At 36.6% G+C, this 13,553-nt stretch overlaps 1 protein-coding gene across 1 annotated transcript; it reads right to left on the bottom strand.

The window, feature by feature from the left end:
- Positions 1-876: 876 nt before the first annotated feature.
- Positions 877-10,469, bottom strand: LOC114727739 (adenine phosphoribosyltransferase 3-like). Its single transcript, XM_028914453.1, has 6 exons — positions 10,379-10,469; positions 10,181-10,291; positions 9,613-9,855; positions 9,434-9,492; positions 9,314-9,358; positions 877-1,215 (listed from the first exon to the last, which is right to left on the bottom strand). Exons 1-6 carry the CDS (start codon positions 10,461-10,463, stop codon positions 1,153-1,155), a joined length of 606 nt encoding a protein of 201 aa, XP_028770286.1. The 5' UTR covers positions 10,464-10,469; the 3' UTR covers positions 877-1,152.
- Between the last annotated feature and the right edge of the window lie 3,084 nt (positions 10,470-13,553).

Here is a 13,553-nt window from a genome sequence, read left to right as displayed (position 1 = left end):
TAGAGATAAAGTTAGAAAGTTGTTATGCTTTAATAAAAAGTTAATGTAGTTTAAGGTTTTCTTTAGTCTATGTAAAATATATTGAAAGTACTTTATAAATAGGATTATATAGCACAGGTGACCGTTATAGCCAATTCTATGGCCTCAATCAATTATTGAATAGTTCTTATATTTAATATGCCGACTGTATTATGATTTTAACACGATCAACAACAAGCATTAAATAACTATCGTTAATTAATATTCCATATTGAACTGTATTCAATGATTGACGCACTCAAAAATCTCCATGCTCATTAGAATTTTGATTCACAGTCGAAGTTTATGCTTCAAAAAGGAAGTGACCGTTTCGACCTAAACTGCAAGAAATAGAAGGGTACAAGTACAAAGGAATCAAAAAGTGGAATAGGTCCTCCCTATAATTTCTCTCCATACTTTCTCGAATCTAGAGGTTTCGTTGGACTAGGCCTGAAGGCCTACCATGTTCAATCCAAATAGTGATTAGTTAACACTAAACTAGATTAGGATCTTCCCAACTATTTGCTTGCCCGACGCAATTTTAAAAAGCTCAGGCCTCTGAAAGATGACGCCTCTGTTGACACCACTAGAAGAGGTTTGCCTTTTAGGTGTATCTTGTTGCAGTCACCTCCCTCTTGTTTTGATGTTCTTTCTTCAATGGTACGGGCTCTCTAAGCTAAATCTAGTTCCCTATCAAAACTTCTAGCCTTCAACCCCTCGTGTCTGTTCATCTAATAAAATTTGCAGGCCAGAAGAAACAACAACTTGGAATAAAAACATGCATACATATACATAGACGTATTAGGTAAGTTTGTATTACCATGTGCAACTCTTGTAGTAGTACTTCAGAAGACAACATTTTAAAAATTGAAGCTTACCAACTTCTTATTTATAATATGTAGGTAACAGTTACATGACTTCACCTATCATAGGAAGGAAATTAATACAACCGTTAATTTGATTAGCTGTAACAAGTAAGGCAGCTTTCTGGAACACCAAGTGCGGAAGTGTTTCAATTGGATCACTGTTTGGTCGCTGATAGAGGAGACAAAATGTTAACGACGACCAGGCCACACATTCCCCAGCAGCATGTGAAGCACTCATAGGACCAAAATGATCTTTGTTTTTCAGCAGTTATATTACAGCTGCAATCTTTTTCCCTTTTGGGATCAATTCGCATGCGCCTTCGCCATCCATCTTATTGGATTTCTGCGTTAAAAGCTCAACTCTATCAATGACCCAATTCTTTTGGGGTTAAAAGTTGGTAGTTTCAATTCCAATACCAATCAATTTTAGGTACCCTGAATATATGTTCCTCACCACTTTCTTCATCAATCTTGGCAACCCACCGACTCTTATTCCTTTTCTTGAAACGATTTCTGTAATCTGGGGATCTCATACTATCATTGACATTATGTTTGCTAATCATTGTAACTTCCATGCCCTTCCCTATAGGATGGTTCAGTGATCTTACTGCTACATTCTCATCCTTTCCTCTTACGTAGCCTTCCAACCCTCTTCTATCACCAGCCAAATTGTTAGCCACAACCACTGATCTTGTGGGATTAACATCAAGCAAGTTGAGCAGCCTTGCGTAACCTTCATCTTCACAATCCACTAGTGAGAAATCAATGTTTTCGTAGTTAGGCAATAGTTCAGAGGGGTCCTCAGTTCTAAACTCTACTTGGTCCTTAAGCCCTGAGCTGCTAATAGCTTCTTTTGATTCATCCAGCACTAGCTCTGGCAGAATGCAGACCAGCCTGCCTCCTGTTTGCCTTGCTGCTGCTGCGAGGGCTATCGTCAATGGCGATGTTCGCGATGTCACTTCCACTATCAGTTTTGCTTTCATCCCTGCAGCTAATGCTGACACGAATTCAAAACTTCCAGGTTCCAGCATTCTCCGAGGTTCAAATTGTCTTTCATATTTGTTACACTGTCAAGAAGAAATGAAGGACAAGTTAGTTACTTGATCATCAAAGTAGAATCTTGAGCATCAAATGTAGAATAAAGTCCGGAGGACTAAGATGTTATCAATTGTCTGACACATGAACTGAGAAATACTGTTAAACCCCAAGAGCTTCAAGACCCAAGCAAACACATCGTGGTCCAAATTTCTTCATTTTGATTCAAATCAGTAAGAAACTATGAGAATATATTGTTATTGGGCTGAAATTATGCTGTGTTCTTATATCCTATTTGTTGAAAGATATACATAAGTTCATAATGCAGAGAAAGAACACAAGCTTACTGTTTGTTAAATAAACACCCCCTGATGTCTCGAGAAATGAATAACAGAGGAACATTTGGGATGGCTCTAAACACTTGATTCTGTAACAAAGCAGCAGACAAAATATGGCCCCTGATTTACTTTTATACTAATCAAGTTTCTTCTCTCATACAAAGCCATCAATTCATGCCTATATTTTCCTACAACTAACAAGGAATGGAAATGGAAAAACATGCGCGTAAGAGCTTTGGAAACTCTCTATCCAGTTGGGGATTAATACGTACGTACAATTGAATCCTTGATCAAGATCAACAAGATTGCACAAATAACAGATTGATCATAAAAACCGTGTGATGACCGCAAAAAAATCAAAGCACAGAAACGACAGTGGCCAAAAAAGATGGAAAAGCATAGGAAGAAACAAACTACCAGATGAAGGGTATCAAGGTAAGCCCTTGTAGCAGAAGTTGCAGACCACTCTTCCATTAGAAAAAGATAAAATCCAAAATTCTAAGAAACTGAGAAATGAATGAATAATGGGAGAGATTTATATTCTTCAACTTCAAGCTTTTCAAGTACTTGAGGATCGAATACAAGACAATGACATACACGCTGGCTATATGTTTCTGGTGATGTTACTTTGTTCTGAAGGCTTGTAGATTTTAATGTGCGTTTTCTCGTTTTATTTATTTATTTTTTTTTCCAGAGGGCTTTCTATGAATCAGGGGCACAAGACATTTAATATTTTCTTGGTTTTGCTATTGTGGGGTTACGAAGAAATCGTGGTGAAACCGCGGAAATCAAAGCCGTGGCCGAAAACATGGGTATATTATTCCTCATTATTACTATTGTTTTAATATGCTTACTAAGTTTATAGTAATAATGGATTATTAAACTAAATTAAACCATCAAAAAATGGATCAAAACCCCTGAATTCGGACTAGAACATTATTTTGTTGAGTAAATTATGGACTACGTTGATCCCCTGTAACTTCGAGACCCTCATTATTTTTCCTCAAATGTGTCGTATAGTGGATTGGACTACAGAGAGTATGCAGATTACATTTAATTTGCTGTACTCCTGACTCCTAATTATAAGCTTTGAATTTGGAGATGATGGAGTACATGTAAGTTTCAATTTAGGGTTATTTCTGTATTTAATGTATCTTTTTCAATTTTATCCTTAATTTTCTTTCATTTGCCATACTCTCTAAGTTTCTATCATATTATATTTCCTCATACTTTTTTTTAATCTTTTTTCTCATTTATTATAAAGACGCATTTGAAAGCAAAAATATATTTACTGCCTATTTATTGCCTTTAACCAATTTTTTGTTATTTATAAGTCAGTTATTTCAAATAAGTTAAAGTATAAATTTGGTCCTTTAACTTTATATAAATTTTTAATTTGGTCATTTAACTTTAAAAAGTATAGTTTTAGTCCTTTAATCTTAAAATTTTTAATTTTAAATGATGATTTTTTGTAACAACAATGGTTGTTTTGAAATTAAATTTAATATGTTAGTATTTAGTAATATTTTATCAATATTCAAGAGCTCAATATTATTATTTTTTGTTAACAGTTTTAAGATTAGAAGACTAAACGTTTACTTTTTAAAGTAAGGATCAAAATAAAAATTTATGTAAAGTTAAAGGATTTAAAATATACTTTAGCCTTTCAAATAATAAGAAGTGGGTATATCACAATATGGAGCATATTATATCTTTCTTTATTTTCATTTATTTTTAAATCCAACATAGACAGACATTAAATATATGGAAGATTCACCATTCAAATAAATGTTTCACATTCAGTATGAAAACAAACTCCTCGATATATTTATTTCGTTTACCATAAAATTATTTTTTAAATCATAATTTGGGTTCACTCCAACATCGCCCCAATAATCATTCACTTTTAACAGTATTTTTTTCTTTTAATTCCTTAGTCGCTTATGTACTATGCTTTTCAGTCTTTGAATGTGGCTAAGCGGCTATTAGGATGATCTCTGGACATTGAATCTTGGGAAAATTACACTCAGGTCCCACAGAGTACAATTAATATCAAAAAGGTCCTACAAAATCGAGAAATGATTCTGAAATCCCCAGAGACCTGTGTGTAATTAATTCTAATTGTAAAATTACCTACTTACCCTTGTTAATTTTATTGCAACAATTCGTTTACAATCTCAACAGTGGCTGTTAACAACCCGAGAAGACGTGATTGACAACCTCGGCAGTGCTCATGACAACTCACTTTGTGGAATGCCAGGGGCGTTGTTGAGGTTGTTAACCACCTCTTCTCGAGTTGTTAACAGCCACTGTTGATGTTGTAAATAGGTTCTAATTTTATTTACAATCTCAACAGTGCTGTTAACAACCCGAGAAGACGTGATTGACAACCTCGGCAGTGCTCATGACAACTCACTCTGTGGAATACCAGGGGCGTTGTTGAGGTTGTTAACCACCTCTTCTTGGGTTGTTAACAGCCACTGTTGAGGTTGTAAATAGGTTCAAATTAACAAGGGTAACTACGTAATTTCACAATTAGAATTAATTACACACAGGTCCCTGGGGACTTCGGAATCATTTCGCGATTTCGAGGGACCTTTTTTATATTAATTGTGTTCTGTGGGACCTGAGTGTAATTTTCCCTTGAATCTTCTCACCGTTTCATGAAGAGGCCGATGGATCAGGACTGAGGAACCCCGAAGCACGTTCAACCAGAAGCGAGGAGCTCAAACATGATCCCCATTATATTGCTGCACACTTTATTTTACCTTCTAGAGTATGTTCATACTACATTTTAATGGGTGATGATGGTTCCAATATATTCAGGTTAATGGAGAACTCCAAAATATATCCATTGCTAATTCTCCTTCAAATCAATCCAATTCCTTATTTTATGGTCTTTATTACAGAAATCAAGTAATAAAATGTAGGAAATACTAGTGTGTGAGATTGAGATTGAATTTTAGAATGTTCTTTCAGCTCTTCGTTTCTGCGTGCATTTTGGGTTCCTGTAAGCCGCAAGGACTGAAAATGTGGGGAGCGGGGAATCGAACCCGGTGCGTCGAAGAGAAATGCTCTACCCCATGAGCAACCCCAAGTTGCTGTCATATTGCCGTAAAATACCATTAATTCAGAGAATAAGTTGTTTGACTAGGACCGGCCCAAGGCTTCGTGATAATTTAACTGCATGGAGGATCTGTTGACTTTGTTAGCTGTTAAAACCTATAAATTTGATACAATTAAGGTGGTTAGATTAGATGAAATGGTCTCAGGAGGAAATATTTGAAGGGGGGGGGGGGGAAGGGCAGGAGTGCTGGCATGGGCATTAGCATATTCGTTTCTGAAACCAAAGCTTCATGAAGGCCGGCGATCTCAGTTTCGAATGAGCCCTAGTATAGCTTCAATGACAGTTTGAGGACATCTCCCGCCGTCCTTCCGCTTCGCCCTCCGTCACTTGCTTCCCTCGAGCTTGCCTCAAGAGCCGAGCAACCTGTTATCTATCTAATATATAATATTACTCCGAAATTCACAAGTCATTCTGCCGTTCTTCTTCTAGATGAGCGTCGCCAGTCGGCACCATTCTGGAGATCGGAGAGCCGGAAGCCTTTTCCGTCGCCATTCCCAGATTACCTCCAACCGTGAAAACTTGCCCTCGCCGCCTTCTAGGCTGTGTACGATGCTCCGGTGATAACGTAGTGGGCCCACTGCTCCGGTTTGTGCTTCTGTTCAATTGGATCGGTTCTTTTTTATCTTTTTCTTTTTCTTTTTTAACTATATCTTCAGCACCAACACCCCATTGCTGTAAAACTCTCCGGTCTCGAATGGTGCTTAACCTCTTTTGCCGCTTGCATTTTGCAAAGAATGAATGCCGAGAAAGCTTCTCCCTTCTCTTCTCTCCCTCCTCTGCTCTCTCTTGTGTGTATTAAAATATATACAATTAGAAAGGAATTAATTTAATCACGAGTAATTCAAATGCGGTTCGTCTTCAGAAACCTTGAATCGGTGACTCAATCCTTAGTTTTAAAAGCAATTGGCTCAAACTCGTTAAGGTCTTTCTTCTCCTTCAGATACTCTGGTTAAAACGGAACCAAGGGGCACTTTGAGTTTGTATGTAGTGAAATGAATGGCGACTTCTGTTTTCCTTTGAGCTACAGGCCTTCGACTTATCGTTTATGGTTAATCAATCATTAAAGTTATCAAATAACTATTCTGTGCGACCACAAAAATTACATGATCAGTGTTAGCTTTTCCAGTTGACTATAATGATTAAATGAGAGATTTTCAACTTATCAAATTGTAAAATGAACAATGGAGTGTCAGTTGCTTTTTGATGATAAAATGAATTAATACAACACAGAGAGTTAGAGAACTCGGAAGTGGTAATTCTTTGTAATTTTTGGTGATACTTTGTCGTCAATTTTATTTCTCTATCCTCTTAATGGGATCCTTTTTCTTATTACCGAGTTACATTGTGATTGAGAATCTCAAGTGGCTTTCTTTCCCTATGTCTATTTTAATACGTGAAAGAAAAGGTGTTGAGGAGTCTTTGATGTTTGTTCCTTGATATCCTTGACAAATTGTATATCATCTTTTTTATTTAATAAACAAACAGAAGCAGAAGATATGAATCAAGAGGTGTTTCTTGTTGAATCAGGGCTCAACTAATTACTTGTATGTATAGTGGGGATTTGTTCCTATGATATTGAGCACAAAACTGACTGAACGACAATAAAAAAAAAAAAATGCAGATAAACTGCTGCCTTTGTGATTTTCAGTTGGCAGGACTGCAGCTATACAACAAATGGCTATTTACATGGATTTGCTTCCAACCTATTCGATCATTTAAGTCACTGTGGATGCTGACCTGATGCTTACATTGTCTAAGCTCAGGAACATATTTGAAACCCCATGGGGACTTAGTGTCTGTCACAGGCGAAATCAGAGTAGTTTGAGAGAAACAAAATGGCTCACTCATTCATGTGCAGAAAATGACTTGCATCAAGCAGACCCCTTCTCTAGAATTGATGTCTCTACTACCCAAAAGCTGACTGATTCGCGGTTGGGCATCCGTTTATGCCATGTCCTCTATGTGGGCGACTGTGCTTCTTAGCCTATTCGCAGATGTTTTTTCCTTCCCCTCTTTTACATTTTTTTTTGGAAAAAAATTACTCGAGGTTTATGGATTATAAGTTATTCATATTAATGTTAGGTTGATAGTGGAATAAAATGGAGTTGTTGTTAGAGAAACGATCCATGAATTATTTGGCTGGGATCGTTAATATGATGTATATCAGCTAAAGTGGATGGGTAGTACGTACTAGTATTTTTGACCTCTGAGAAATCCTTCTTGAGCAGGGCTTTTATTATTTGTGGACAATTTCTAGTTTTACTGCTGAAAGAAAGAAACCTCATATTGCTCTGCAAATATATGATTTTAGGCTGTATCGTTAGCTGTTAGTTAAGGGTTTTCTAGGATGTTTAAAGCCATATATTCGGAATGCTGTAACCTGGCTCAGGCTCTAGACTATTATGCTGTCAGAAACATCTTTCTCTGTCATTAGGTTGTTTGTATGACAACTCATTTTGAATTTTGAGACTTGCTAGATTGGATTGATGGAATAGAGATGAAGGGGGAGCATGCTATGCATTTGGGGACAGCTGGAAAATAAGGTATAATGCTTTCAGTGTGTATTGAAATCTAAAGTGAAAGCATGATCAGAATCCGCTCTTTTCTTAAATCAACACTCAGATGTAAATATTTGGTCTCTTTTTAGTTTTGATGGGTGAATCTTATATGCATCATTCAGTAATTGCACTTCTCCACACGTGTTCTGTGAAAGACAAGTTCTATATTGATTATTTCTTGTTTATTTTTGCGAAGTATGTTTATCCCTAGATGTGTCTTTTGCATTGTTTTAAGCTCGTGGGGCTTTAATGTTGGATTGCTACTGTTCTTTAGTTTAGGTTGATCTCTGACTGAATGCATTCAGCTAACACTTTTTATAGGAAACTTCATATCTAAGGATTTCATGCAGCACTATTTACTGATAAAGACAGAAGAACAATATCATGGGGATGATAATCCCCATTTCTTTTCAACTGAATAACCTTAGAAATATAATACCATCTAGGATGAGTTCTTAATTCGAAGAAGTCCCTGTTTTATAGAGATTGCCCGATATACCTGATTTCCAAAGATTGTGAAAGAATTAAAAATGGACAGACAGGAAAGGACATGAAAATTAGATACATATTTGACATGTTTATATGGTTCTGCTGTTACTTGGTGTACTTTGTGCTTGACATCCCTTCAGCATTCCTTTCGGTAATTTGGTTTCTTTGGATTAAATTAGCAATTTGGTTCCTAGATTGTCTATTTAGCTTTAAATTTCAAATATCAGTGAGTGCTAGTGTTCATCCCTGAACAAAACACGTTTGTTGTTAGTCCATTTCCCCCCATTCTCTAGCTTCAGTAATGTTGCAAAATAATTTGTTGCGCATGGAAACAGGTACTGAATATGATCGTTGCATACCTGTTCCAAGGGCATCTAATGAGTGAAAGGAAACTGAAGGAATTTCTGGCTCATGCTCCCTCAAGTTCTTGCTGGTGCTCTACTTGGCACTCTGGTTGCCTTCATCTGCTGTGGAGCCTGCGTTGTGGTCACCGAGCCGATCAATCTTCAACCAGTTTTGATCATATTATATTTGCAAGTAACAACATACCGTTTAGCCTCTATTATAATGCAGCCATTATTCATAACTTCTTGCAGATGTCATGTGGCATTCTCGGAATAAAAATGCTGAAATCAACGTTGGAAGGAGGAAGAAAGAAAGGGCCCATGTGTAATTGTGAAATTATAAATAAAGTACTAATATTTTAGAAGACAATCTATGTACCATGCAGAGCAATGGTACTGTGTTTATCATCTGGATTCTACTGGAAAAGCTAGGCTTCCAATGTCAAATATCATCATAATCCTAAAATATGATCTCTCGGAAATGTGATCACACACACGTGTATGTGCGCGCGCTCTGGACCCTTTGTCATATCTCCACCAGCACAAACAGGGGCTTCCCCAGCTCATTCAATCGCTGGTGACCCTGTGAGAACAAAATTTAAATTCAGAGTATTCTTTTTACCGATCATGAGAATCAGTCATATAAATTACTTTTAACCTTTAATTGTCGTATCCCAAACACGCAAGCACATTCAACAACTTGTGCTCCATTACGTTCTGAAACAAAAACACCAGACACATATCTCAACCATCATCATGCAGAAAAATGGCCCATAAAATTATATTTCTACAAATCTGAAAAAAATCCATGGCAAGCCAAATGATGGTGCAATTTACCTAATAAGTTGATAGCTGCACAAAGGGTACCACCAGTGGCAATGACGTCGTCAACAAGCAAAGCAAGCTCGCCATCATTAATTACTCCGACTTGAGTTTCCAGACAGTCATTCCCGTACTCCAAAGAATACTCTGTCCTCATCACTTTGCCTGGCAGCTTGTTTGGTTTCCTTAAAGTCACAAACTTGGCTCCTATTCCCAGCGCTATAGGAGCCCCAAATATGAATCCCCTTGCTTCTACTCCTGCAATTTCACCACGAAACACCTCAAAAATCACTTTCAAGCTTTACGAAGTAAAATTATTTTCACATATTTACCTCTGTAAAACTACTTGAAATAAACCAAACCAAAAACCGAACAGAACATATGCCTCAGTGTTCAGAGTCAGATAATAACACCCTTAGTGCATGTCTTGTTGCATGGATTATTCTTCTTATTTGTGTTCGCTAACGCTATATTCTTTTAAAAACACCCTTTCGAATAATCTAAGCATGCAAAGGAAAAACAAAGGGTGGAAAAAAAAATAAGGAAAAGGAAAAGGAAAACACCCCTTTAACATCTGAAGTACCTGCAACGACAGAAATATGTTTGCCTTTATATTGTTCCACGAACAGGTCGATGGCGTCTTTGAATGCTTTTGGATTCAGCAAGAGAGTATTGACGTCCAAAAACTCACCACCTGTGTTTGCAAACCATTATTTACACAACCAAAAGAAAAAACGAACAAAATGAACATTAAAGTAACAAGAGAAACCACAAAACAAACCGGGTTTGGGGAAATCGCGGATGATGTGAATCGTAGACTTGATGCCTTCGATTCGGGGATCCTCCTCTTTGTCATGAGCAGACATTGTGAGATGTTCCATCTCAATTAGTTCTCAGAATAAAGAAAGAATTGGGTTTCAAGTGAACCAAAGAAAGTTGAACAGACAAGCTGGAAATGAGGGAATTAACGGGGTGTAAATATGATCATTTGATGGGACAAGGTATACATACACACACATATATAAAGTTTGCATAAAAATATCGTTAAAATACAAGGTCATGTTTATAAAAACATTAATGAGGTATAAATACTTGGCAAACGTTATAATTTACATGCACTTGATATTAGAATGTATGTATGTTATCTGATATTAATTTTAGATTCATGAACGCAAGAGGAGAATAAAGAACCAAGACCCTTTGATTCACCATCAAGTTTGCCTCCATTTAAAAAGAAAAATGCGCGCACACATATATATATATATATATATAAACAAAATGAGTCGTTGCATATATAACGCGTTATGTAGCTATTCGGGGGGAAAATTGTAAACCATCCTCCTAATGGTACAATAGAAGAAGATTATAAAGCCTAATTAACATTCGTCACTAAATCGTCACTTTTGATCATATTCTTTCAATAAACAAACAAAAGTACATGACAATAAGAGTTGATCTAATTGATAAGAAGTTAGCTCATATCTTACAAGGTTATGGTTTGAATCCCACTACTAATATGAATACCTTGGTGATAAGTGATTTATAGATACTTCTGTAAGCAATTTCTAAACATGGAGATATGTTTTAGTCCTAGTAAATCTTTAAGACCCAAATCACCTAAAATTTTGTTTATTAAAAAAAAACGAACAAACAAAAGCATATGCTAGCTTCCCCATCTTATTATGACCACTCTGCTATTAGATTCTTATTGACATGTCTTTATCTTGATTTTCTTGCATGGTTTTATCCTAACGTTATATTCTGAGAAGAAGGAAAAATAGTAAATCACAGCTAATCTATATACCATTATAAGCAATACTTAACTCACTAAGACTGGTTGATATTTAGAGGGGAGACAGAATGCGGTAGGAGCTTCACTTGTCAGTATCATGTATTTGGCAAAGAGTGAGACCAATACGACGTGTTTATTAGGGAACACGATGAACCCAAAAGGAAATTGTGTGCTCAATTCATCCTTCGTAATTTAGTGTAAAAAAGGCACAGGCTTGAAATCAAAGTGGAGGCATTTACAGGCAGAGAATTTGTAGGCTGTGTGAGCCAAATTCAGTGTTCAGCATAATCATAACCATAAGATCTATACCATCTAAAGATAGTTTCAACAGACACACGTTTTAAAATTTTTAACTACTAATTTTAAAAAATAAGTCATTTTGAGAAACTAAAATTTAAGAAATTATTTTTATTTGTATTTTATACCTATTACAATATTGTTCCTGAAAAATGAAAATAAAAAGAAAATAAATCTAGACAATTTACATTAGGTGCTGATCACCGAAATTCAATCCGAATAAATTGATTTTGTTAGCATTTTGAGAGTAAAGAGAGATGATGACCCCAACACCAAGCTGAGGTTTCATTCATTTGTAGTCTCTAGAAATTTTCATTTTAATCCCTATAGATAGAATTTGGGGTTGTACATTTTTGCCTTTTCTTATCCTTTCCATAAAATCTTATTAACTATTTTCATCATATTAAGACAATTTTTTTTTTAACTGGGCACATGTAGTCTCTTATTGAAATAATTCTATTCGAACGCTATCAGATACTAAATATAAATACTTCTCTCGAAATATAATTTGAATCTTAGCTCGCTCCATGTTGAGACAATTATTATGTTTTTTCTATATACAAATTGATGCAATCATTTAAATGCAAAATTTATTACAAATTTTCAAAATTACTCTGCACCAGCCCAGGGTTGTCTTTTCAGGCTGGGTTGGGCATGATTCTATAGGCTTGGGCCGGTATGTGGACCTCATGAACGCCGGCGATCTCAGTTTCGAATGAGCCCTAGTATAGCTTCAACGACAGTTTGAGGACATCTCCCGCCGTTCTTCCGCTTCTCCCTCCGTCGCTTACTTCCCGCGAGCTTCCCTCTAGACAGAGCAACCTGTTATCTATCTAATATCTAATATTACTCCGAAATTCATAAGTCATTCTGCCGTTCTTCTTCTAGATGAGCGTCACCAGTTGGCACCATTCTGCCTTGGAGATCGGAGCGCCGGGAGCCTTTCCCGTCGCCATTCCCAGATTACCTCCAGCCGTGAAAACTTGCCGTCACCGCCTTCTTTTTCTGGCGCCTAGGCTGTGTACGATGCTCCGGTGATAACGTAGTGGGCCCACTGCTCCGGTTTGTGCTTCTGTCCAATTGGATCGGTTCTTTCTTTTTCTTTTTCTTTTTTTTTTTAACTGTATCTTCAGCTCCAACACCCCAATGCTGTAAGACTCCCTGGTTTCGAATGGTGCTTAACCTCTTTTGCCGCCTGACATTTTGCAAAGAATGAATACCGAGAAAGCCTCTCCCTTCTCTTCTCTCCCTCCTCTGCTCTCTCTTGTATGTGTTAGAATATATACAATTAGAAAGGAATTAATTTAATCACGAATGCGGTTCGTCTTCAGAAACCTTGAATCGGTGACTCAATCCTTAGTTTTAAAAGCATTGGGTCAAACTCGTTAAGGTCTTCCTTCTTCTTCTTCAGATACTCTGGTCAAAACGGAACCAAGGGGCACTTTGAGTTTGTATGTAGTGAAATGAAGGGCTACTTCTGTTTTCCTTTGAGCTACAGGCCTTCGACGGATCTTTTATGGTTAATCAATCATTAAAGTTGTCAAATAACTATTCTGTGCGACCATAAAAATTACATGAGCAGTGTTAGCTTTTCCAGTTGACTATAATGATTAGATGAGAGATTTTCAATTTATCAAATTGTAAAATGAACAATGGAGTGTCAGTTGCTTTTTGATGATAAAATGAATTAATACGACACAGAGAGTTAGAGAACTCGGAAGTGGTAATTCTTTGAAATTTTTGGTGATACTTCGTCGTCAATTTTATTTCTCTATCCTGTTAATGGGGTCCTTTTTCTTATTACCGAGTTACATTGTGATTGAGAATCTCAAGTGGCTTTCTTTCCCTATGTCTATTTTAATACGTG

The sequence above is a fragment of the Neltuma alba genome, unplaced genomic scaffold (assembly GCF_004799145.2).
Source record: "Neltuma alba isolate B1F8T4 unplaced genomic scaffold, ASM479914v2 tig00012507_pilon, whole genome shotgun sequence".
In the NCBI taxonomy this organism is placed as follows: Eukaryota; Viridiplantae; Streptophyta; class Magnoliopsida; order Fabales; family Fabaceae; genus Neltuma; species Neltuma alba.
This window is presented reverse-complemented; position numbering and strand designations above follow the sequence as displayed.